General features: G+C 38.5%; 1 protein-coding gene across 1 annotated transcript in view; it reads right to left on the bottom strand.

Annotated features, from left to right (window-relative positions):
- Positions 1-26,590, bottom strand: part of LOC134539416 (death-associated protein kinase related-like) — a 117,581-nt gene that overhangs the window by 5,063 nt on the left and 85,928 nt on the right. Inside the window, exons 2-6 of the mRNA XM_063381440.1 lie at positions 13,445-13,657; positions 5,478-5,616; positions 3,886-4,012; positions 3,289-3,337; positions 2,276-2,455 (exon numbers count right to left, since the gene is read on the bottom strand). Of these exons, the coding sequence (XP_063237510.1) occupies positions 2,276-2,455; positions 3,289-3,337; positions 3,886-4,012; positions 5,478-5,616; positions 13,445-13,657 (708 nt within the window). The remainder of the gene's footprint in view (positions 1-2,275; positions 2,456-3,288; positions 3,338-3,885; positions 4,013-5,477; positions 5,617-13,444; positions 13,658-26,590) is intronic.

Below are 26,590 nucleotides of genomic sequence, written 5' to 3' on the forward strand. Positions count from 1 at the left end.
TTTTGTAATACTCCACAAAAAAATATTAAAATTTATATGTTACATTTCTACAGTAAAATAATCTGTCATAAATTGGTCTAAAACAGATACATTCAGAACAATAAAAATAAAATAGTGAGCATTTGTGGTCTAAAAGTGATCCAAAAACAAATTCATAATAAAACTAATTGAATTAATTTTTCTGAGTCATGCACTTGTGTACATTTTTTTGTCCTTAAATGTAATTCCTTGAGTTTCAAACATTAAAAGATTAATTCTTTTATGATAGGGATTAAGTTTTGATTAAATGCTACTTAACTCCATGATATAACTTGCAATTCAGTGGTACATATATGGTGTATTAACTTGCATTTCGGTGGTACCTATATAGTGTATTAACTTGCATTTCGGTGTTATTTTGGTTTTATCGAAACTCACCACATAATCTTGTCCCACTAACTTATTTTGTTACAAACTAATGCTTGTGTATAATAGCATATGAACGAATTTCATGGCTCGAGAAAAAACTGTCAAGGAAAATACATGATGAGAAAAAGTGAAACACTTTGCATTAATACAGTGAACTCTGGTTTTAATGTAAGTAAATGGCTTCTTTGGTTGCATAATCCTGGGGGGTGGCTAAGTTCAAGTGATGAAAAGTTAGTTATTTTCTGTCATACTGAATAAATTTTAATTCAATGTTAATATACTTTGATTCATCTGGGGAATAAAACTTGTGCCACTCAAACGAATACCCATTTTAAAAAATTGTTCATCTATTGAACTGAGTAAACAAAGAAAAAAAATTACTATTAATTATTTTAAAATTATGGTTGGATTTTCTTCCTAATCTAAATGCCAGTGTTTATGATTAAATAACTATTCTCCACAAAATATTTACTTTGGATATATAGATAGTTTATGTAAATTATTTTATTAGTAAAAATAATTGTTCCAAGAAAGTAGTGATGGGATTTTCAATACTTCGATACTTGACGGTATCGAAAAGTATCGAGTATCGAAACTGTAAGATCGATATATTTTTTCGATACCGGAATGCTTGTTCATTTGTATTGAATTAAGTTTTGAGCCGCCATCATACAAAATACAACTACAGTAGAACCTCGATGATACGTTCCTGTTTCATACATTTTCCCGTGTCGTACGCCGATTAATTTTGGTCCCGCCGAAAGTACTACTATATTTACAATGGTTTACTTTCCCGGAACATACACTTATAAAATCATTAATTTCCCGTTTCATACGTTTTTATGAAGCGGAAAAGACCTAAAATTAACAAATTTTTTTGTTAGATATATTCCTCCTGATAAATTACATTTTAATAATTATTAATGCTTTCATTTTGAAAAACGTTCATTGTTTACCTTTGCAAATGTAAGAAAATAACTTTATCGCACCATAGATATGGATAGTATCAGGAAGACTGTGCACTTCGCTAGTAACATCTATGGCCAGCATCAAGCGAGACTAGTGGCGCAAACTAGCAATTATTATGAAAATGGTGCACACGCTTTAACAAGGCACGGATCTCATATTTTGTGCATTCATTAATCTTTGAAATGAATATACCTGTTTGTTATTGTTTTCTTACGATCGGATTGTTTTGTATTTTACGTTTCTCCAGTTAAAATTCTATGAAAAAATTGTTCTGTTGCATAAAGTTGTTTGTAAAATGAAACAAATAAGCAAAAATCTGATTTTCTATTTACAATAGCCTAATTTTTTTATTTCTAATTTAGGCTTGGAGACTTTTCCCCCCCTCCAAGAAATAACTTCAAACATTTTGTGAGGCCACTGTTTCTCATGTCAGCTTTACTTGATTATGGACTGTATTTTACATTTCTGGTGGTTTTATTATATGTATATATAATGATGAATTCATATCTTTCATTAATATAATGCAATTATTTACACATTATGTATTTAAGTTTAATCTGACATAATGCTGGTATGATAGATTGAATTTATATAGTTTAAAACTAATTTATGTTATTTGTAATAATTGTTACTTAATGGGAAAATATTTTTCCCTGGAGTATCGAAAGTATCAAAGTATCGAAAGTATCAAACTGAAAAAACAATACAGAATCGAGTATCGAAAGTGTGGTATCGTCCCACCTCTACAAGAAAGTGATCCATGTATAATGAGTATTCCATTTTTGGGAATAAAATGTGTTTGAATTAGGTAGGACTCCAAACAATATATGAAATACTTGTGTAATACTTAGAAAGTTCATACAGTTTTAATATCTGTACGAGTTGTAGTGATTCTCACCTTGGATCTTTCACCATTAGCTTCCTCATTAGGTCCTTGGCATTCTCAGAAATGTCTTCAAAGAGATCATCTGGAAAGTCCAATCGACATTGGGAAATGTTGCAGAAGGTCTCCTGCTTCGAGTCGCCTCCGAAAGGTGAGAACCCAGTCAGAAGGACATAAAGAATCACTCCGACAGACCTGTGACAGAAGTAAATATTCAATGAGAGATGTATTTTGGCATATCATACAAATTTAAATGTGTTCTGGGCAAAGTAATTTAGATGTAAAAAAAAATTGGTATTCTTTCTAGAAATAATTGCTAATACAACACATACTGATCTAAAGATTTGACATAAACTTGAGTTACTAAAACAATTTTTTTTTTTAAATTTATTCTATGGTATTATCACTTTACTCCAGAATACTTCAAATAAGTCATCTGCAGTGAAAACTAAAGTATCTGAAAAATATCCTAATTGTTTAATCTTATTAATGAAAGTAGGTACTTAATACTGAAGTGTTACTATATGTAAAACACCTTTTAGGGATCTGAAGTTAAAAACTTAATAAAGTGAGATTTTTAAATTTGTGGTAGTCTACTTTACAATGAGGTCCCACTGTTTGCGTTTTGTTTTTAATGTCACACTTTGGTTTATAGTCCCACGTTAAAAGTCAATGGATGATGGTGTTCACTTGAATCATGCGGAAATTATCACTGAAACTTAAAAATAGACGTGTTTCCATGAATTGGAGACATATTTTGTATTAAATTAGTTTATGTTTAATTCTGCTTATTGTATGTATTAAAATCACCCTGTGATGTTAAAATATTTCTAAGTAAATTTATGGAAAGATCCTGAGAAAGTCGACAGGTGTTTTTAGACATCCTGCCGTAGCAGTCTGGACTTTCCAAGTTCAACTCGAGATTTCAGCTTGTGGTTGGTAGGCACTGGGAGAACCTCCAGAAAACTAACATTAAATGTAACTTGCATGATGTCTATGATTAGCATTAATAGTTCTTTATTACTCACCACATATCAGTAGCAAGGCTGATTGGCTCGTAGTTTAACACCTCAGGAGCTGCAAAAAAAATAATCATAATTTAGTATTTACATAGAAATATAGCTCAAATTATCTAGAATGAATGCATAAGAATAATAAATATTTCCAAAATTAGTTGCTCTTTTTCAAGGAAACATTTTATTTTAGAATTCATTATTTTGAGTACAAACATAACTAATTGCATCTCAGTTTGTATGTAACAGTAATTTCATCACCCGCCTTACATTAATGCATTCATAAATTTAATTAAAATGTAACAGCTGTATACCCAGTAAGCCAAATATGTTTTCTAAAAAATTGTCCACTGAATGAGCTTGTTACATAATGCAAGAGAAGATGCTGTTATCGGAATCTGGTGACTGCCAATGTGTGACGATTCCTGGTTTCAAGGATGCTTAAATTTGAATGTTATGTGTCATTTACACCAGTAACTAACAACCTTTTTTTTCTCTGCATCGGCAAAATAAAAATAATACACGAGCCTTTCCTCACCACCACCCACAAAGTTGTTTGGGCAACGGTTGGAAATTTCCTGAAAAAAATACATATGTTGAAAATCTACTCACCGACATAATCTGGAGTCCCAAGGAAGTCCCGGATATCTGCACCTGGGCTGATGTACCGTGAAATTCCAAGGTCACACAGTTTCACTTCTCCTTGTGGGAAATCTGCTGTTAACACCAGGTTCTGCGGCTGTGAATGTTTAAAAAAAAAAAAAAAAATGAGTTGCAGTCTTATAAATATTTGATAACCATACAACAACTGAAACACTCAAGAAAAGTTTACCTATATTAGTACATTTAACAGCTTGTTTGGGATATGGTATCGTGAAATGCATAAATATAGTCACTTGTAAAAATTCTAGTAGTAATGTTAGGCATTTAATTCAATAAGTTACTTACGCAATGGATAACTATGATCGTTAGTGAGTGGATCAAGGGCGTCACCAGCCGATGGCCGGGGGGAGGGGGGGGGGGTTATTTTGTGGGAAAAGTATGTATTTTTTTTGCATTTGGCTACATTTTTTTGAATCTCTAGAGCTCTAGGAGGGGGGGCGACTGCCCCCCCCCCCCCCCCTTCCCCCCTGGCGATGCCCTTGGAGTGGATTCAACTCAAACAGAAATAATGTTGCCTTAAATAATTCTTCAGCTATGCCTTTTAAATTAAAATATAATGGCAAAGCATGAAAAGAGCTGATATTAATAAACTTGTTATGTTTTAATTTTAAGACACTCTTATTTGAATTTAAAAAAATCCAAATTATATTTTCTCCTCCCTAAAAACTATGAAAAAATTTCCTTAGTAATTCTTGTACATGACACATGCTAAGGCTAAGTATTGCCATTTAAACAAGCAAATATATTTTTTTAATTATAGGACTGATATAGCTTTTTGTTGTTTTCTAATAAATATTTTTTTAACAAATTACTGATTCATTAACTTCAAACAAAACATTTTAAATGTTATTCATAACTACTACAGATCCCTTGATAGTGTTTTAATGAAATTAGTTCTTAGCTACCATAAGAGGACAGTTAGGCTATATTAATAAACTTTGCAAGAACACAAAAAAACATAGCACAAACAAATGCAAGAAAAATAATATAAATTATCAAACACACAAATCGCAAGGCATCATCAACCTACAACTTTAAACTGTAAAATTGTATAAGAAATTTTTTCCAATTAGGTATTTTACGATACATATGTATATTTTTGTTTAAAAATGTTTAAAAATTTTTAACAGTTTGATTAAATAAAAGTGTCATTTGCTTGAACTCAGCTGATACTTTAATAAATGAAAATCTGTGTGTGTGATAAAAAAAAATTATACATAATATATATATACATTATGCCTATATACGTAATGCTACGTATTTTAAAATATACAAACTGATTCACTTCACATATAGAAGGCAAAAACAAAAACCGAAATGCAAGACGTTGGAAGTTAGCTGATGCTCTGCTCTTGCATAATTCATAAAGTTGTATGTGAAAATGACATTATTTTAAAATAAATTGCATTTTGGCATTCTTGTGTAGTTTATAAACTGGAACTTATGCTAAGTTCAATTGTGATTAAAAACACTTCATGAAGAAATTTATAATGCAAAATTGAGTTTTCCTTCATTTATTAATTATTTATTGAGATGATTACCTTGATATCCAAATGAGCCACGTTGATGGAATGCAAGAACACAAGGCCGTCCAGAATCTCCCTCATCAGCCTCTTGACGTGTCTCTCTTCAGGCACCTCGTCTTTATCCAGCAGCATCTGGAGCTCCCCACCAGGAGCGCTGCAAGCAGAGACATACGTCAACCAACAGCTGCCACAAAGCACCCTACAGCAAGGCCACGGAAACTACAGGAACCTGTTCACTTTTTTCCCTTACACATTCACTTCTGGATTTGAAGATGAACAAAGTCCAAAAGAATGGTTAAATGAAATTATGAGTACTGATGTCGCAATGCAATAATTTATTTTAAAATGCTTACATTAGTAATAATAATTCAGAATAATTTTAATTTTTTTTTTCTGCATCCAGTAACTAACTGACACTTCTTAAGTACCTATGGAATCTTGGTTAACAATAATGATTCATTCTTGTCAATTTCTTTTAAAAGAAATCAACTAGGAAAATAATGATGTGAAATAATGCTGCTGTGATTTTAAGTGTAATTTTTTTTTTCCTGTACAGGTTTTTGAAAATTGCTGCAGAACAAGAAAAGTTTTTTTTTTTAATTTGGGAAGGGGGGGGGGGGGAGAGGAATGGGTTCCTGATTTCTCGACTAGCATTCTATTTTCCAACAAAACTTTCAAAATCAAATGACGTAAAAATGACACATAGGTTTTTTTTTTTCCATTTGGTTTCCTTACAGACCTGTGCCTTTGTTAAAACTGTTTAATGTATATTACGTAGTAATTTTACAAAGTACAAAAATTTTAAGTACTGGACAAAAACTACCAAAGCACTTTCTGCACTGGAAGGTGGACAAACAAAACACTAAACTGCACAAGCTTTTTGATAGTTTGATAGTTTGAAGTTGGGTCCAGAAAAACTATCCCTGCATGACTTGTATTCTCACCCTTGCCCAATATTCACTCTGTAAGCATGTTGCCATGTGCGAGAGAAACTGCTACCATCTTGCGTGTGGGGTCTGAAGTGTTTGAAGAAGGAAAAAAGACTACAATAATTAATATGATAACTGAGAACAGAGACATAAATATGATTGTTGCATGAAGAAATTACTAGAAGCAACTCTACAGAAAAAGTTGGCCGTTTCAGCCCGCCATCTTAACAACATAAAGCGTGATGTTTGGGTACAGTATTTATATAATTTAATTCACATCCGAGACGTGATTGGTCTCCATGGGTGGTTATTAGTAGCGGAATGCAGAGGAGAGGTTGGGGGGGATACATACAAACGCCCCCCCCCCCCGCCCCCTTCCCATTCACCCTTTTGAAGTTAAGAAAAAAATTTTCAAAATATCAGTTGAGATGTAACCTTGGTTACTACTGTGGACTCATGTCAGTGGGTTAGTGTCAATAGTTATGTAAGTTTTTTGATGATGAAGGGTGTTACTTTTTTCAAATGTTATAAAAAAATCCTGATTACAGGAGAAAAATTGTTAGGTAGGTATGTGGTGGAGGAACCGTTACACAAGGAGACAGCAGGGGGGAGGTAGAAATGATGTAGCATACTAATGCGAGCTCAGCCAAAGCTTCTAATAATATGGTAATGTCCGCCATATTGGTATGGGAAAATCATAAATGGGGGGGGGGGGGGGGACCAGAGATTAGGAAAGGATACAGATACGTGAAGCCTTTTTTTTACCAATTTTTCTTCTTCTGATTTTTCACATACCAATATGGCGGATGTTTGTTCATGTTTGTATCAGCTCTTCTAGCCTGCTTTTATAATAATGACTGTAGTTAAAGATGTTCTGAAGAAAATTAGATCAAAATATCACTGATTAATATGTGTGTATATGTATATGTGTGTGTGTGTATATATATATATATATATATATATATATATATATATAAAGTCAAAAACTAATCCTCATAATACAAATGTAATGATGTGAGTGGGCATTTTTCTCCAATCTAACCTACAACACAGGTACAGCTGATGCATTTGTAAACAAACGGCCGCCATATTGGAGTGTGCATTGCAATGAAATCCCGCTTCGCCTAGAATCGGATCTTATGCTCCGTGTGTACATTTCCTCAATGGCTTCACATTTTTCTCCAGTTTAAACTATAATACAGGTACAGCTGATGCATTTGTAAACAACGGCCGCCATATTGGAGTGTGTATTGCTTTGAAATCCCGCTCCCCTTATGCTCCATGTAACGGCTTCACGTCATGACGGCTGAATGCTTCTCTGGCGAGAGAGCGGCAGATACACAGAACAAGGAGGGAAATAAGGAAGTGCGACTCTTACAGTGGAAGCTGAAACCATGTTTCATGCGACATGTGTCGCTATATGCTGGGCGGGCCCATAACTACCAGCAAATAAAAAATTGGAATAGAGGTTCTCATACAAAGTTTTTTTAGTTAAGACGTTCTTTTGGTTATATTAAGTTAATTTAATTGATGCGAAAATACTGAATGCTGTTTTGTGATAAACCGTCATGTAATAAATAAAGGAGTAGGAGGTGCAAAAACTCATTGTATTAAACACCACAAAATTAGTTGCTACCTAAATAGTGTGAATTTTCACTGGTTTGCTTGCCTGATAATAGCTTATACATTACCTCTCCTAATAAATTAGTGTAGTGCATGGGCGTAGCCAGATTTCAGTTTTGGGGGGGGTTTACAAAATAAAATGACAAAACAATGCAACATTAATATACACGTGAATAGAAAGTGCATACTGCATACACAATTACACTTATAGAATTATTCTTCTGTTTTTCATTTTGAATATGTCCACTACTTCATCCGCATCTATTTCTGCCCCATAGTGTATATTCATAAGAGCCAAACCGTTCAGTCTGTTTTCACTGGTTGTGTTGCGTAAGTAGTTTTTCAGTCTCCTTAGGCTTGAAAACGTCCTTTCTGGGGTAGCAGTGGAAACAGGTATGGTAGCCAAAATTTGTAGCAATGTGTAAACATTTGGATATAGTTTTTGATCGCACTTATCTAGGCATTCCAAAGCAGATTTTGGAGTAGGGGAGGTGTTTGTCATCACTGCTTTCCACACATCTAGTTCTGCTTTGACTACAGATGTACTTCTTTCGGGAAGCACTGAAGAGTACATACAAACTGCCTCTTCAATTTCAGAACTGGCTGCGAAATTTGATGGCAAGATACCAGAAAGTGCAGTCACTACTTTACGGTGCTTCGTAAACCTTTCGTTCAATTGTTGAATGGTATGGTCAAGGAATGGGATGAAGAAATTTATTTTGTAATGCGAGCATGTATCAGACGCAGGAATGTTTGAGCGGTTCAACTGCCTTCCGACTATGCGTGGCATCTGCAGTATACCGCCATTTTCTTCGAGCAAAACCTTTGCTTCTTCAAAAATATGAGGATACTCGTCATCAACTTTATTCCTCAGAAGTTGCAAGGTATTAATAACATCATCCACATGGCTGAATGCTGTAATCAGGTCGGTGTTAGCTGTTTGCAGCTGTTTGGATAACGACAATGTATAGCTCATGACTTTCTCAAGAATCACTAAGGACATCACAAAATTCGAAGATCGAAGTGTGTTAAGCATTTGGACGGCTTGTTGTGATGTTTCCTTATTATGGCTAGATTGGAGTTCTTCGAGAGCATTGACAATCGCTGGATAAATTTCTTTGAATCTCATGACAGCTTCATGCTTGTTGACCCACCGTGTTTCGCACATTACAAGCAGGCTTTTTTGGTGATCGGCGGGTAACAACTCTCGAATTTTGTCTTTCAAAACAGCAGTGCGTTGAGCGGAATGTCTGAAATACGAACCGACAGACTGTACAATCCCAACACAATTTCGGATATCTGCTTGTGAACATGAGTCAGCAATTGCAAGGTTGAGAGAGTGTGCACTACAGTGTACATAAAGAGCAAGAGCACATTCTCGACGAACATAAGCTTGGGCCCCGTGCAAATACCCACTCATAGCTGCAGCCCCATCGTAACCTTGACCAACCACATGAGAACACTCAAGCCCATGCTTTTTCAGAGCTGTAATAATTAGATTTGCTAGGCCGGATCCTGTGACATCAACAGTAGGAATGTACTCGAGAAACATCTCCTTAACTTTATGATGTTCAACATCCTTCAAATCAACATATCGCAAACACAGCGAGACTTGCTCCACACGCGAGATGTCAGTAGTTTCGTCAGCGAGAATAGCAAATAATCGGGCTTTCTTTACTTCTTCGATTATCTTATGTTGAATTATTTCACCACAAATGTCTATTATTTCATTTTGGATCTGAGGGCTTGTGTAAAGAGCATTCTTCTGAGAAGTGGCCAAATGCTCAGAAAGATCTTTATCCCCAGACTCAGCTCCGTACCGCAACAGTGCCCGAAAATTACCATCATTCTGCAGTGGTTGATCAGGCTCTGGTACAATCCGCCCAGAATCTATTTTACCTCTTAATGGGATGCCTTGTTTACCGCAAAAAATTATTCCTTTTACGATAGGGATTAATTTCTTTCGGTTTTCTTCTTGCTGCCTCTTTCTCTCAGAAGACAACTGCTCACTGACTGAAAAAGCCTGCAAAGATGTTACTTTAAGAAAGTTTTCTGCAAGTTCCAAATTTCTCTTGTGATATCCTGTTTTTGCATGAGTTTCAAATATTTCTAATGCATTTTTCCACTTGCAGAATGGCTCGGTTACAAGCTGGCCAATTCGCTGATGGCTGCCTTTACCTTCAAGTGAACGTCCCATTACAACACAAATTCTGCAGAATGCTCCACTTTTATATTCAGAATATGACAACCAGGGGAATCTCTCTATCCATTTAAGTTGAAAGCGCAAATTTCGTTTTGTGGAAATGGGAAACTTATAATCTTTGGGTGGGGTCCAAGGGACTTTTAAAATTTGGACTTTTATATATTCATTCACCATTTCATCTTGATTCGAATAAAAACCAACGTCCAGTTTAGCTACAGGATGAGATGATGATGAAACAGGCAAGCTGGTCGGTTCCTGAATAAACGTAGGCTGGTTGGTCGTACCCATTAAACAGGCTGCAGGCACCACTGACTCGAATTCGTCGTTAGATACTGTAACTGAGGTCACAGGTGCCACTGACTCGACTTTGTCGTTCGATTCTGTAACTGAGGTCGAAGGCTCACTTGCCACCACAGTCTCATTACCAGCAGCGCGCAAGCTTGTTGTAGTTTCAGTAGCCAAATGTGTTTCCTTACTGGAAACCGCTTGACCACACCACTTTTTCCAGTAGTCCATACCCTTAAACTTATCGCCTTTTCTTTTTTTTCCCTCCATTTCTCGACAACATGAAACTCGTACCTAGAAAGAAAAATAAAAATTACAACTAAATAATAAGAGTTAATATTAAAATTAATGTAACTGAAATTATTCATTAAGTACATTACAGCAACAGTGCTATGTGCTAACCGCGCGAGTCGTCTTTAGGGAGGAAAATAAAATAAAGTGATGTCTCTCATCCATTCATGTGTAATCATAATAGTAAAAAAATATATAAATTATTACCCAATTAAATGGTTGTCTGTAATGTCAGTTTATGGACGGTAATTTTACGTGATAATGTCATAAGAAAACATTGATGAAAAATTGCATACTTTTATGAACTGAATTGAATTATTATATCACTGAATTATCATTATTTTGTATAATACAAAGAAGGAGTAAGTTGTAAATTACATTTTTTTCGATAAATGTAACATTTATTCGCACTCGTTAATTTTAAGGTTTTTTTATTTTTGTAATAAACAATGTAAACCACGACAATGGAAACACTCGGCTCAAACGGAATGGGACACTTTTTCGTTCGTGCAGCCAGCGTTCATCGAGGTATAAGACATTATCACGTCAGAAATAACATTAAAGAACATTGCATTTGCTATGTATACTATTAATTAACATTCAATATGGAAAAAAAAAGAAACTTTTTTTACGACATCATTACAAATCTTTCTAGAATTTTCTCTACTATAATATGCATGTATAATACGGCCAAATATAGCTTACAAATATTTACGTCACCGAATCATGAAATTTCTTGCATTAATTTGTGCAGCCAAATTTCACTTAACCCGCACTGTTTTACTGTATTTTGGCATAACAAACCACTTTTCACATATTATTTGTTCAAAATTAAGCTTCCCCTAATGCGGGAGACGCTAAAAGTTTCAAAGGAACAAATCAAAACTTTTTGATGTTTTAAAGTCTCAGCATGCCATGGGCCGCGGCACTATTAAGCTGGAATCACAATGCCACGACGGGTCCGACACGACAGGCCCGACAAACCGTCGTACAGCATTGCAGCACGACAGATTTAATAGCCTAGGGTCACAATGCCACGACAATATTCAACCCGACGATTTCTGATTTGGCTGTCGGCAAATCGTTCCAAACAAATTATTTTCATAAAATAAAGTATATCTGACGTTTAAAAAAATAATTGAAAGAGAAACAGATGATGCTATTACAGCCCATGCTTTTTTCTCGCTATTTGTTAGGATAATTATGGCAGTTTTTCAACCTAATGCCTTACAAAATAGATTCAGCCTTAACTTTATTAATATTTAGTTATTCGCTAAACTCATTCATTATTAAATTCAAACTTCACCAATCTACAATAACAACTTTAACCATAAACACGATTAAATTTGTACAAACAGATGAAGGCAAGATATAAAACTCACTCGCATGTTAAACAAAATTACGAAGTAGGTAAATATTTTTGAAATTTAGTTCCGTACTGTTTCCTTTCCGTTGCCGTTTTGTTTTCTGTCGGGCCGTACGACACGACGGAATTAGAAATAAAATCTATTCGTTGCGGGCCGTCGGGGTGCGTTTTCTGACGGAGTGACGTCACGGTGACATTGCATTTCATTGGCTATTGAGCTTGTCGGACCTGTCGTGTCGGAGCCGTCGTGGTATTGTGATTCCAGCTTTATTCAAACATTTGAAATGCCGCCCGCCGCGACGAGGACCAGTCACATGCAGCGAGCCCGAAACTCCAAACAAAGCCGTTACTGATTCATAGTTTTACAAAACACAAGGTTATAAAAAACGTAATTTTACTCTTATATAATTAATATTAAAATAGAATTAGCAAAGTTTTCTAAGCGAAATCAGCAAACAAAAAAAAAATAAAAATTTGATGTAAACAAAACAACTTTCTAATCCACGATGGCTTCTCGGCGACTGGAACTGTTCACCGAATGAAGTTTCGAATTTCTCTAAAGGTGTATATGTATATTACGATAATATACCCTTACAGCCTTAACATAAGTTGAGTAGTTTAGAAGATCTAGGCGTACAGAGTTGCAAACTAACAGCTATAGAGACAACCAGACAAAAGCGGGAAGCGAATTAATTTTATAGTAAGTAAAGAAGATTACAATTTACTTACTCCTGTAATATGGCCAGTGGCCACTTAAGTTACTCGACGTGAAATCACAGCCAGAGCAATGATCACACAAATAACTATGTCCAATTGTCCACACTTCACAGTACACGGTACACAGATTCAGTGATCGGTGGCAAGGGATCGGTGGAGACTGGCGATAGCCGAGCTGATTGCACGCAACGGATGCATGCGCGGCGCGGGTTACAACACGAAATCAAGTCTAAGGTTACCAAACGAATACGATGATGCGGGCAGTGTCATTGGATAATCGGCGGCGTGCGGCGGCAGCGCGGCATGTTCAAAACATTGTTGTAATAGTGAGCAATTACCGTGGAACAAGTGTTAATATTTCAGTATATATTAATGAGATATTTTGAATATTTCGGGGGGGGTTTGAACCCCTAAAACCCTCCCCCTGGCTACGCCCCTGGTGTAGTGTCAGCAATATACTATGCAAACTACTATCTAGCGGACGGGCCCATAACTACTTCAAAAAACTCTGTCTCAGTCTCGGTAATTAGAGTTTCTCCCCATGGGCAGACAGCAGAAGAGAACTCACAGCTCGAGCAGCAGGACCATGTCGTGCGCCGACTCGAAGACGCGGTGCAGGCGCGCGATGCGCGGGCAGGCTGCGCACGCGTCCAGCACGGCCACCTCGTGCAGGATGTCGGGCCGCAGGTCCTCGGAGCGGCGGCGCTTGCGCAGGAACTTGGCGGCGAAGCGGCGGCCCGTGGCGCGCTCCCTGCAGCGGCGCACGGCCGCGTACTTCCCCCTGCGACACGCACGCCCTTCACTTCATACAACTGTCGCGCCGACAGACGTCCACTGTTTACACACACGCTTTTTGCTTGAACAAAGATTTTAGATTTTGGCTTTGATACTTCTTTCCATGGGCGTAGATCCCGGAGGGGCCAGGGGGGCCCGGGCCCCCCCTGGAATTAATGGGCCCCTCCTTGGGGGGGCCCACTTCGTGATTTTAAAGTTAATGGTGTACACAACATATATATATATCAGATTATTATTTACAACGATGACAGACACTTTGACATGCTTTACATTCATACCTTCGAGTTCCGTAGTTATTTTCCCTTACCCCTTCTGCGAAAGCCATGGTATGGAGTTTTCCAGTGAGAACTTTGAAACCCTTAATTCCTAGAAACCGTTCATTCCAAAGGACGAAGCTAGGGTAGGGTTCCGTTAGCATTTCCTCCCCATTGTTACCCACACTACCTTGTCCTCTGACACGACAGTATTATAGGTTTCAGGTAGTCTGTTTTTAAAGTGATTTTGCTCTCGTGTGCGCCAGTCTTCTGCTTTCTTGGCAAACATCAACATGGATAAGTTCGTGACGCGGAAGAAACGGAAAACAGAATCTGATTCTCACCTGGTAAGCTTGATTGTTTTATAAGAAGTGACTATTATTTAGGTAATATATTTTATTTAAGTGATTATGTAACGTTATTTTTTCCAGTAAATAAACAACTTAATACTTTAACAGTAATCATAGCAGAATTTAGTTTATTTACGAACTGAACTTATATACCATTTTCTGGAATTTTTTAGCTCATCTCCATTCTGTAAGGCTAGCTGCTCTGTACGTTACATGTGAATATACAGGGAATAATTTTTTTTTCCTCGTCAATATGGAATTTAAAATCACTCCCCTTTTATTATCAAACGATAATTTTCACAATTCATGGCCGATAATCACTTTATAACATTTGTTATTTGATAACTGCAACACTGCACGAGTAAACAGAAGTAAGAGTGAGAAAGAAGTATTTAAACGTTACACATCCGTATTTAAGTTAATAAGGAAGCAAACGCGTCTCTTTGATAACTAATCAAGTGGCATATTTTAACTAAATAATTCACTGCCAAAATACTGATTATACTAAATATAAGCCGAGAAATGTATGTGGTTCAATTAGCTGTAGGACAAATTTCATAGTTCTATCTCCGAGATTTTTCATTTCTGTGATTAAGTTTTTTTTTCTTTTTTACCTGGTTGATGCATTTACTAAATAAAATAGTCTTTAAGGGTTTTAATATGATTCGATCGCTCATTTGATGTTGATCCGTTTATTAGCTTTGGCGCTTTGGGTTTTTGGGGCGCATCAAAAACTGCGAACAAAGAATTTCACGAACAGCATTTGAATCGCAGTAATTATGTGATTTTGCATAAAAAAAACCCGACAAAGTGCGAGTCGAACTCGCGCACGAAGGGTTCCGTACCATTATCTATAAAAACGGCAAAACAAAATCATGTCTGCTGTATGGGAGCCCCACTTAAATATTTATTTTATTCTGTTTTAGTATTTCTTGTTACAGCGGCAACAGAAATACATCATTTGTGAAATTTTATTCTGTTTTCACGTTTGTTGTATGGGAGCCCCCCTTAAATATTTGTTTTATTTTAATTTAATCATTTATTTTTAAATTGAAATTAGAATAAACACTTTTGGAAAATGGTAATGTATGGGTGGGGTGTTATCTATTTGCATTACATTCACGTATATTATTTATATAGATTTTTTCATGGATATTTTATGTATTTAGGTTATCAAATTATTCAAACATGTTTGAGAGATCACTTTTTATAGTCATTAATTAATAATTACTAAAACATATGTTGCTCTGCTTTATTGTTAATATCACTTACGTAAAAATAAAGTGTATAACATACGAGCTTATCATCAAGAGAAGAATTGTTTCGGTTGACCTCTAGCGCAAAATTCTTAAACCACAGAATTCACGGGCCCCCCCTGGAAATCCTACAGATTTGCGCCCATGCTTCTTTCTATCATTGAATGTCACAAACATGTGTGTATCAATGGTATTTAATGCACGAAACACACATGTAAAGTTTATATGAAAGAAACACGTGTGCAAACCGGCATTAAACAAATACCTGTTCCTGGCGCTTCTTGTGCATGAGCCGTGTTGGGCTAGATGTGGGAGGAAATGCATTTATTGTAGCTCACTTATAAGGATTGCAACTATCCTTTCCAAATAAAGCTCTCTGTAACCTTATGTAGTTCAGTTGGTGTATTTTTCTTATTCTGTCTTTGCTTATTAGTTTTGAAGGGAGGGGTCCGGAGCACATGGACCTCCCTCTGGCTACGTCCGTGCCTCTGGCCAGGCCGCAACTGAATAGGCGAAATATGGCAACCAAAAAATATGTGCGGTTGAAAAATACCAACATAAAAAATGAAGTTTTAAACATGAGTTAAACATATACATTTCTTAAACACATTTACACAAATAAAAGTACATTTACAAACATTCTTAATTCAGAATTTATGAAATGGTGTATTAACAGAGTGGAATTTTCATTATAATGACAAAATATAATGTCTTGGAATACTTTTTCCCAATGTTAAATTATTTTGGTAGTAATGAAACAAGCATGGCTGCAGAACAAAATACTGTGTGCGCTTCGCTTTGCTTGTGCTATTGTGTATATTTTTGCAATAAACACAAAGGTTATGATTTTCAGTTCTCGAACTTTGTGACTGCATTTTTTTAAATTCTGAAACAAAAGATAAAGCCTTTTAACATAGTGGTTTGGTTTTTTTTTGTATTGGCTTGTAATATTGTAAAATATATTCCTATAATAATTATAACAGTTTAATCTTTGATATATTAATTTTTGGTACCTAAGTAATTTGAAAATGAGATGAAAATAAAAAAAATTGAGATAGCTCCGATCAAAAAAATAAACTTTGATAGTGTGACATGATTCAAAACATATTTGAGGTTATGCGGCCAAATGTATTTGATGGAGAAAATTGGAAGCCATTTTTCGTTCAATATTACCATTCCAACTCCATTTTCAAATAATATTTAGTCTCCGAATATATTTGACGATACTAAGGTTCACGATATCCGAACGGCAGATTGGCAAAATATACTCGAACAAATTAACTCCGTGTGTGTGTTTGACTGGCCGTTTGCACAGACAAGGGGCTTCAAGAGGGACAGCTATATGTGCTGTTAGTCCTCGAGTCACGCAAACACGGGTCGAGGAGGATTCCGACAAGAACTATTTTTAAGCAGTGAGTACAGTACACTTCAAGTACGAGAGTCGTCTGGGGGATTCAAGGCTGGTCGGTTGGCAAACAGTGAACCAACTTCGTGCGACGAGACATGTTTGGTGAGACGGCTAGGCAAACGACAAACCAGCATTGTTTGAGTGTATTACTACGTCGGAATTATTTTTTTTCTTACCCGTACACCGTGAGTAGTTTGCGCAAACTGCTGAGGGGGCAATATTAATTTTTTGACGTGACGTATACTAAATCGATGAACGCTGGCTGCACGCACGATAAAGTGTCCGGTTACACACATTATCCCGTTACGCTGTGTCCCGTTACGCTCATTGTACGCTTTCGCCGCATCTATCTCTCTTCCCCTCGATTGGAACAACCATCGATTTGACTTTTTCGAGGCACATTAAACTCGAAACACTCCCATTCGTTTCCTACTTTTCCTATCATCGTCCTAATCCTTAACAGATTAACACAGATTGGAAGAAGTTAAAAAGCAAACAAGTATAAAAGTTATAGTTAAAATAATCTCTTCGTTAAAGTAATAAACGTATTTGAATTAAAGAGTGCAAACAAAAGTAAATTTTGATCAATTAAATTGTAGATTTGATTTCACTCCTTCTTTGTATCCATACAAAATAGTGATAATTCAATAAAAATGATTCAATTTTATTCATAAAATTATGCAATAATTTCATCAATGTTTTGTTATGACATTGTCACGTTGAACTATCGTCCGTAAACCGACTTTACAGACAACCAATTTTTTTGCGTGTATAATATGCCTGTGCAGTCTTTGCTCGCGACCTTTACCTACGCCAAATAACTTGAAAATGCGCACTCTGCCTCTCAGCAATGCCGAAAACACCAGTGGTTGTTGGCGTGGAAACGACTCGCTTGACCATGAATTAATTGTGTGTTCACAAGGACATGTATGCACAAGTTTCTTGGGTGTTTGTTTTAGCCTCGGTGGAACAAACCCTAACCGCGCTCTGTAAATGGGACATAAATTAAAACAAAACAGGGGGGGGGGGGGTGTTTGTCTGTAAAGTCGGTTTACGGACGATAATTTTACGTGATAACGTCATGAGAAAACATTGATGAAAAACTGCATACTTCTTAATTTTCAAATATTATTTACATTTTTTTTTGCAAAATTAATTTAAATAATTTTTTTAAATATAATCACGAACAATTAGTAAAAAAGCCCGCCTTAACCTGTTTGATATTATAGAAGATTTTCTCGCACGGTGGTTGGCCGGTTCTAGCACGCTCGGCTCAGGCGGAACGTGACAATTTTTCGTGCGTGCAGCCGGCGTTCATCGATTTATAAGACGTCATAACGTCAAGAAAAATGGAAATGTAGTTTTTCGCCTGAGGCAGGGTCGGCACGGATGGAACAAGGCTGACACTCACAAGAGCCGGCTGCTCTACTAGAGGGACAGACCTGTATTGCCGACCAGCTTGAAGAGTGCGTGAGGTGAGGTGGGGTGTGGAGCAGCGACGGAATGAACTGGTGGGGGAAACGGGAGCACCCCAAGAAAACCCACAGGCCATGAAAACGTCCGCCACGTTTCCCACTTGCGAAAAAAAAAAAAACCCGGATCTGACTCCGCCGGGAATCGAACCCCGGTCGCCTTGGAAAAGGGGGCGAGTGTTCTGACCACTCCACCCCCGCTTCTCTGACATGGGGCAGAAACATTCATGTAAAATGACGACACATTTTTAGACTTGTACATTCAAATGAAAATATAACTGTATCACTACAAAATTGTGTTCGAAATTTTGTGAAATACGCGTGAATCTAATACCAAACAACATAAGCTCTAGACATGTTGTGAAGCCTCCCAAAAAAAACTTCAAGGCTGAAGTACGCATAATTTAATTTCTAGGGGGGGGGGGGGGTTATGAAACCACTTTGCCAGCCGTTTGCTTCCAACTTCTTTCCTTCTGTTGGAGGGAATGATAGATTTTTTATAGACTTTTAGGATTTTGTTTTCCTAGCCTAAATTATTCTAAGTGTGTAAGGGGGGGGGGGGGGGCAGGTTCGTTAGCTTTCCCTGGAACCTGCGGGTTCGTCTACTCAGATGTGTATGGTCATATTTATTTAAATATCATTGAATGGTCGTGATGCCTAGCTGTCGGGTTTGCTGTTTCCTGGCCATGCTTAATGCCGTTAGCTTTCATTGATTCCGTTTGCGGATACGCCAGTAGCTGACCTTTGTACGCTCCATGCTCGATCACTGTTCAGAATTATTTTTTTGGTGTGCTTACGTATGAGAATGTATAATGCACATGGGGCTATGCCCATGGTTGTAACGTTCACGTATTCGTCTCTTGCGGTGTAGCTTGCGCTGTGATGAATCAGATCATCGTCTCTGTTAAAAGTTGTACGCAATTTGGTATTTTTGTAAGCGGTTCTCCGCATGTTCAGAAAAATAGTCACATAGTCCTGAAGGAGAAATGACTAAGTGCCTGATCAATACTCACACTACATACTAACTCTACCATGCGGGTTTTTAACCATGCAGAATAAGGGCGCGTGCATCGTGTACTAATTGGGGTTTATTGGCCAGCCATGGCTGCGATTGGCGCCATGGCTGACGCCCCATTGGTAGTCTAGCCTAAAAGCTAACTAATGTGACCCAGGTAAAACCTGCATAGACACAGGGAAAACCCTGGGCCGGGTCATGCGGGGATCAAATAACATGCATTAAACAAGTTCGAGAGTGGGAATATATATCCCCCCCCCCCCCCCCCCCTCATTCTCGTGCGCCATTGGCTGTGTACTCTGCGCACGGCGCAGCGGTTGGATGATGAAACAGCTGCTCCACCAATGGCGGATCACGACGCGTCCAATGTCCACGCATCTGAACCCGCGTGCAATCACCGACTACACTACCATCTACGAAACTCCAAATGAAGTAACCTGATCGAAAGTTCGTGACGATAGAATGTATTGAAACAATCGATTATCGACGGTTTTTTTTTCCAAGCTCGAACGGCGCCGGCGGCAGTAGATAACTGTCAGTCTCAAAACTTATTTATCGCCAGGATTCCTGAAAAAATTCGGGAACGCTGAAAGGGTTACATTCGCTTAATAAAAGTTGATTTTTACATTATGGATGATGTTATACCTGCTATTTTCATTTTCTTAATTTATTATAGAAGCTAATCAGATGGTAACATATTACTGTAAAAAAGAACCCACATTTAATAAACATTAATAATAAATAATAATTAATGTTTTACTCCTAGTATTATTTAATTCCGTCGTAAACATTTCAAATTATTATTTAATAATAAATATTACAGACACACATGGAATTAAAGAACTAGATAGCTATAGCAGCTATCGTGTCGATTTTAAACACTAATTGGGTACATATCGGGCTGTTTGAGTTGCCATTAGGGGGACACAACTGAATAGGCGGAATATAGCCACAAAAAAAACCGTGCAGTTGAGAAATGCCAACATCATAAATTAAATTTTAAATACAACGAAAAAACATATAAACATGATAGCTTGAATAAACAAGTAATTTCACAATTCTTAGATTAGAATTTATGGAATGGTGTATTAACAGAGTGGCGTACTGAATATAATGGTAAAATAACTTTATAGAGTTTGGAATAATTTTTGACAATTTTGAATTATCTTGGTAGCGAAATAAGCGTGGCTGCCATGTGACCATGTGCAGACGTATGCACGTGGGTATTTTTTTTTGCAATTGAAACTAAGGTTATGTTTTTCAACACTCATGCTTTGAAGAACTTTTAACATTGTGTTTCGGTTGTTACGTGTTGCAAAATAAATAATCTTAAACATTTTATGGTGAATAATCCCAAAATCCGAACGACCAGAAAAAAAAATCCAATGGCACCAACAATTAAAGTTAACGATGATTTTAGGTTGTTGATTTGCTTATAACTAGGGGCAGGCAATTTTCACTAATAAATCTTAACGCCTACTAGACTGCAACGATGTATGCCCTCACCAGCGGTTTCTTCCTTTGTGATTGGCGGCCGTCTGCGAGAGGATTCGTTGCCTTGTTTTTGACCAGGCCACTGAGGACGCGTTTGCACCCACACTGAACAGCTGTGATTGGTGTTCTAACAGTAGGCATTTGCCTCAAAGAAACTCGCCCCCAATCACGAAACACAGACGATGCTACAGTTTTTTTTTTAACTTTCAGGTAGTCTCGGAATCTTTGCGCGAAATATGCATGTACTAGGGACCGGAAAAATTCGCGGGTTCACTGACCTCTAGGATGAACTCCATAGTTCTACATACACTCTGTCAAATGTCATCCACTCATTGGCTGCTGTCTTGTGAGACGTCCCATCGTAGCAGCCTGTGATTCGATAAAGCTTTGGTCAGGTGTTTCTCATTGGCCCAGAGTCATCCAGGTGAGTTGTGAGCCAATATCAGAGGCGGCACTGAGGTATAACTATTTGTATTTTAGCGTATCGCGAATTTTTCCGGTCTCTAGCATGTAGCTTGTGTGCTATTTATAAGGCGCAGGGTTCCCAGAGTTCCGCAGTAAGTAGGAGTGTCGGTGTGTGGTTGCCACCCGCTGGGAGCCACAGGCAGGCCTTGGGACGGTGACGCCTCGCCCCAGAGCGAGCAAGGCTGCCAACTTTCTCCCGGGTACCGGAGGCGTCAGGGACGGACGGGTTGGCGCACAGAGGCAGGAACGTCACTCCCAGTGCTGGCCAATAGCCCGTCGCCTCCGTCCGTCAATCACGCACTTGCGGCCAATCGGTGGGCCCCGAAATAAATATCATCCGTGGGCCTCGTCGAAGGTTTGGCGAACCCGTACTTTGGACGGACGGTTTTTAAGCTGCGACAGTCAACTGTTACTAGAACAAAGGCATTGTGGTCGTTCAGATGTTGTGTATAACGACATAGCGGTTCTTAAAACTCGTGTCCAAACAATTCAATCACGACTCTGTATTCCTACGACGATATGCTAATACAATACGCACAAAAACACGACATAACAGTAAACAGCTTCGAAATAAGACTCTGAGAGAACACCGTGGATTTTTGGTAGCAATTACTTGGGAAAATATTTTGACGGACGGATGAAGGCATGTTGTGAATCGCTTGACGGACGAAAGACGGAATGAGACGACGGGCTAGTGTAATTTCGCCTTTATTGGCAGAGCTGACGGGACGGAAAAGGAGAAGGGGGGGGGGGGTGAGACAGGTTGAGTTTCGAGATTATTATTTGATGCAGGAGTCTTCGTGATAGTTAATTGGTAACCGTGATTTCTATTTTTATTTAATTGTGATGTTTTAAAAATTGTACATTAAGTAATGGGAAGGGGGCCCGAAAAAATCATTAGCGTCCCCCTCCGCTTATTCGATGGTCTCTTTGTGACGTGGTCGGTGCGTAGTAAGTCTTAGTCAGAAATGAGAAACAAAACCAATAAGTTGTAAGAAGAAAAAATCATATTTAATATAGTCTATAAATATACTGCAAACGAATGCCAATATTACTAATACAATATAGTTAAATGTTCAGTAACTTCATTTTGCCATTGCGAATTATGTTTCTACGTGCTTAAAAATTATTTATACTGCCATTTTGGGCGGCATTTATTTTGATTTGTTTTTCTCATATCGTCAATAAATAGTCCCCCATTTCGGACCTGTTAATGATTTTATTAACACTCGACATTCTTTCCAGCCGTTTTCTATTTTCGAAACGAATTTAATCATAATCTTTGCTAGATTGAATTTTATTTCATTAATTTTTTGCTTGTTGCATAATTATATGAACGAATATAATAAAAATATGTGTGCTACCCAACGGTGTAATGGTAGAAAATGAACTTCGACACACTGTTATTTAACTGTCAAAATTACTGTAAATCAATGGAGTTTTATTGGGAAACTGTTAAATTCTTGTCCAGGCATGAAAAGAGTTAAAAAAAAAAGTTTCAGGTTAAGCGTGTACAAAATGACGACACAAATAACGTAAGCTACGACTTGAAGCGACTGAACTTGGAGCGGAGTTCCCACATCATCCTCGCTCCGTTTCCGCCCGCCGCTTTTCAGTTGCGCTGTTGCGTCACACGTGCCAGACCTTGAGACCCCCGTGCCCACTTCCGGCGGAAACTGTATCACCGGGACGTCTCCCGCCACTTCTTCGCTCGTCCGCCGAGGCGCTGGCATCTGCGCCTTTTGACCGACAGATCCTTGGTTTAAGCGAAGACACTATAGTTAGAGACCTGAAAAATTCACGGATTCATTTCGTGTTATGCTAAAATTCAAACAATTTTACCTAAGTGCTGCTTCTGCCATTGGTTCACTGTTAATCTGGAGGACTGAGGGCCAATTAGAGACCCTCACTCGGGCCTTTGAATACATATACTGTATAGAAGTCGCGAGTGGATAGGATTTACTCTACGTTTTTCAGAAGCGTATGATGAGCAGCTTGGGAACTTCACCGCTGCAGTGCGCTGCCGTAACGCCATGTATCGTCTTAGTTGTTATTTACACGTTAGAGCGCAGAACTGTCGCCCGCTGTCATTCCCCGCACCCCCTACCCATCATTCACTGCAGCTCAAGGTCGTTCAGCGGGAGGGGGAAGGGGTGTTTGAAGAGTTCGACACTTGTCCGCTAGGGACCACCACAAGTCGATGCCCTAGAGATGGTGGTGATTGCGGCGGTGAATTAACCAACTACCTCAAAACCGTATTAGAAATTTTAACCTGGGCTGGCGACTTCTATACAGTATATATATTCAAAGCTCGGGCACACACGGTGCGCAGAGCTTCAGGAAAAACAACGCGATTTCAAAACTACTCAAGATATCCGAGTGGGGTCTGCTTACGAATAAGCATTTAAGAGTTCGCTGAGGGCCGGAAAGTACTTTTGATTTCGGATTAAGTTTTAAAACTGGATTTTCAGAAGAGTTAAAATGGCTAATACGCATGTTTTCAGAGTAATTTTTAGGCGTAAAACAACCGGTACAGATTCTTGAAAGTACTTGAGGGACATGCATTACACCTTTATCTTCATTTCATTTCTCGGCCTTATAATGTTACGGTCACCGCTCTAATTTCACAGTTGTCCTGTGACGACGAGAAGACTGCGAGCCAGTCCAGAGGCGACACCGCGCTAGAAGCACCAGCGAGCGTCGCGCTTATCCCGCCTCACCAACACAGATACACCCCTGACGAGGCGGGCCCTAACTAAGGTTTCCCGTCGTAACGAGCCCTGGATCTCCAGTGCGCCGCTACCAGTGTTCACTGGAGTCAGTTACGCAGCGGAGGGCGTAATTGCCGCGCCGCCTTCTCCACAAACCGGTCCGCCGTGGAAAGTGAACCAGTCTCCGGCGACCGCGACTCTCCGAGGCATGTGGTGGGGGAAGAGAACATGGCCGCCTCGTGACGTCACCGCTCTGCGCAGGCTGCCTCCCCTCAGCCCGGTCAGAGGGATTAAGGTCGACGCTCGCTGGTGCTTCTAGCGCGGTATCGCCTCTAAGCGCAGGGCTGTGGACTGGCGTGCGCAGTCTTTCTCGTCGGGCACTAGGGCAACTGTGTTATCTGAGCGAAAAACCATAGCAATAGATGACGGAGAAATGAAGATAAAGGTATATTGCAAGGCCCTTGAGTGCCTTCAAGAATCTCTACCGGGAGTTTCATGGCTTAGAATTATTCTGAAAATTAATTACGGACCCAAAACTACTCATCCTCCCTCAGCGTATTCTTAAATGTTTTTGGTAAACAAACAACACTCTGATATCTAGATCAATTTTCAAATAGCGTGGTTTCTTCTGAAGCTCTACATACCGTATGTGTGTCGAGTCGCGCAAGACAGTGATCACTTCGCGGGTTACCCACTGCTTGACTGTGTGAATGTGTGAGTGACTGGTTTTAATGTAACACTACTCATTACCTTGTTTTGGTAACGCCGGATTTTTTTAAGTGTACTTCTTTCTATGCTTCTTATTTAGTTACAAGTAAATTTGCTTTATGGTTGTGTTGTCCATAATACCTGTTTAGGTTCATCGTTGGGTCTATCCGTTCTACATCAGCTGATTTAGGCTTGTTTTTGGTGGGTTTATGTTTTCTTTTTTTTTATCTTGCATTTATAAACTTTTCCCGTGACGAACAGTGCAAAACTGAAATGGCGTATGTCCAAGAAATTGTATTAAATCAAAATTCCCCGTTGCATGGATTATTTAAAGAACGCTGCCAGGGAGGCATCGAGTTGAAATGTTATAAAAGCCGTTAAATAGAAGTAATGAGGGAAATGCGGAAAGACATCAGCATGACGCCCGAGACGTGTGCAGACGAGATACAACGCGCGTGGATAGTGATTCAGAGGCAGGGCGGGATCAAGACAGGTTCTGTAAAGGTGTCACTCGACTAACCGCAGCCTACTGGACTGTCAGGTGTCTGCAGGGCGCTGGCTGCGTGGGGCGTGAGTAAGCGATGGGTGCGGAGAGGATTGTGGGTGAGTAAGCTCCGAGATGACGTCATTGTCGAGACGGGCGGGACGCCGCTCTCACCGGCGCGAGACCATAGAGTGATGAACACACAGATGCACCCCGGCGCGAGACCATAGAGTGATGAACACGGAGAGGCACCCGTGGCCGTACTTTGAACAGTGAACAGTGACCTGACAGGCAAAACTGTATTGTTACCTGCGAAGTTTTCGTTATCATATGGAAACAGTCTAGACTGCAAGCGTTTTTTATGCTGTTAAAATTATTAACCTAAAATTCACGAAGAATGCTGGTTACAAATTATCAGGGATCTTAGTATGTAAATGTACGGGTAATGTGTTCACTTTCTTTAATAATGTATCCACAAGAATACAAACGAAACATTCAAAAAGGCTGATGAAATATACACACTTATTTATTCCAAGTGTGTGTTTGCCTTGTTTACCACGAAAAACAAAACCCGGGATTCCGAACTTAGTTTTTTTTTGACGTGATAACATCTTATAAATCGATGAACGCCGGCTGCACGCACGAAAAATTGTCACGTTCCGCCTGAGCCGAGCGTGCAAGAATCTGCCAACCACCGTGCGAGAAAATCTTCTCTAATATCAAACAGGTTAAGGCGGGATTTTTAACTAATTGTTCGTGATTATATTTAAACAAATTATTTAAATTAAATTTGCAAAAACTGTGAATAATATTTGAAAATTAAAAAGTATGCAATTTTTTATCAATGTTTTCTTATGACGTTATCACGTAAAATTATAGTCCGTAAACCGACTTTACAGACAAACCCCCCCCCCCCCCCCTTTTTACCTGGAATTACAATTAACTCTTCGTTTATTGGAGGTACATTATTCGTTGAACATTCCGTAAATTTACTGTAATTTCTAACGGTGTACGCTGAATGAACTGTTTGTGGTTATTTAGCATATCTCGAAGGACTAAAAGCCTTGGAAAAAACCCTTTTTGCAGCCACGCTGGCTCTGGAAGGAAGTAGACCAGGCGATAAGGCGAACATAAAAACTTAGCTGATTGCAAACACGGGCTGAAAAACATCTTCGGAACACCTACCTACCATGGTCACTTTGCGGCTTAACCACTGTTTGTTTGTGTGTGAATGTGTGACTGGTTTTATTATTTTGTTTTGGCAACAACGCGAGATTTTTCTAGTGCATGCCTACGATTAAT

Source organism: Bacillus rossius, chromosome 15, assembly GCF_032445375.1.
Source record: "Bacillus rossius redtenbacheri isolate Brsri chromosome 15, Brsri_v3, whole genome shotgun sequence".
Classification (NCBI taxonomy): Eukaryota; Metazoa; Arthropoda; class Insecta; order Phasmatodea; family Bacillidae; genus Bacillus; species Bacillus rossius.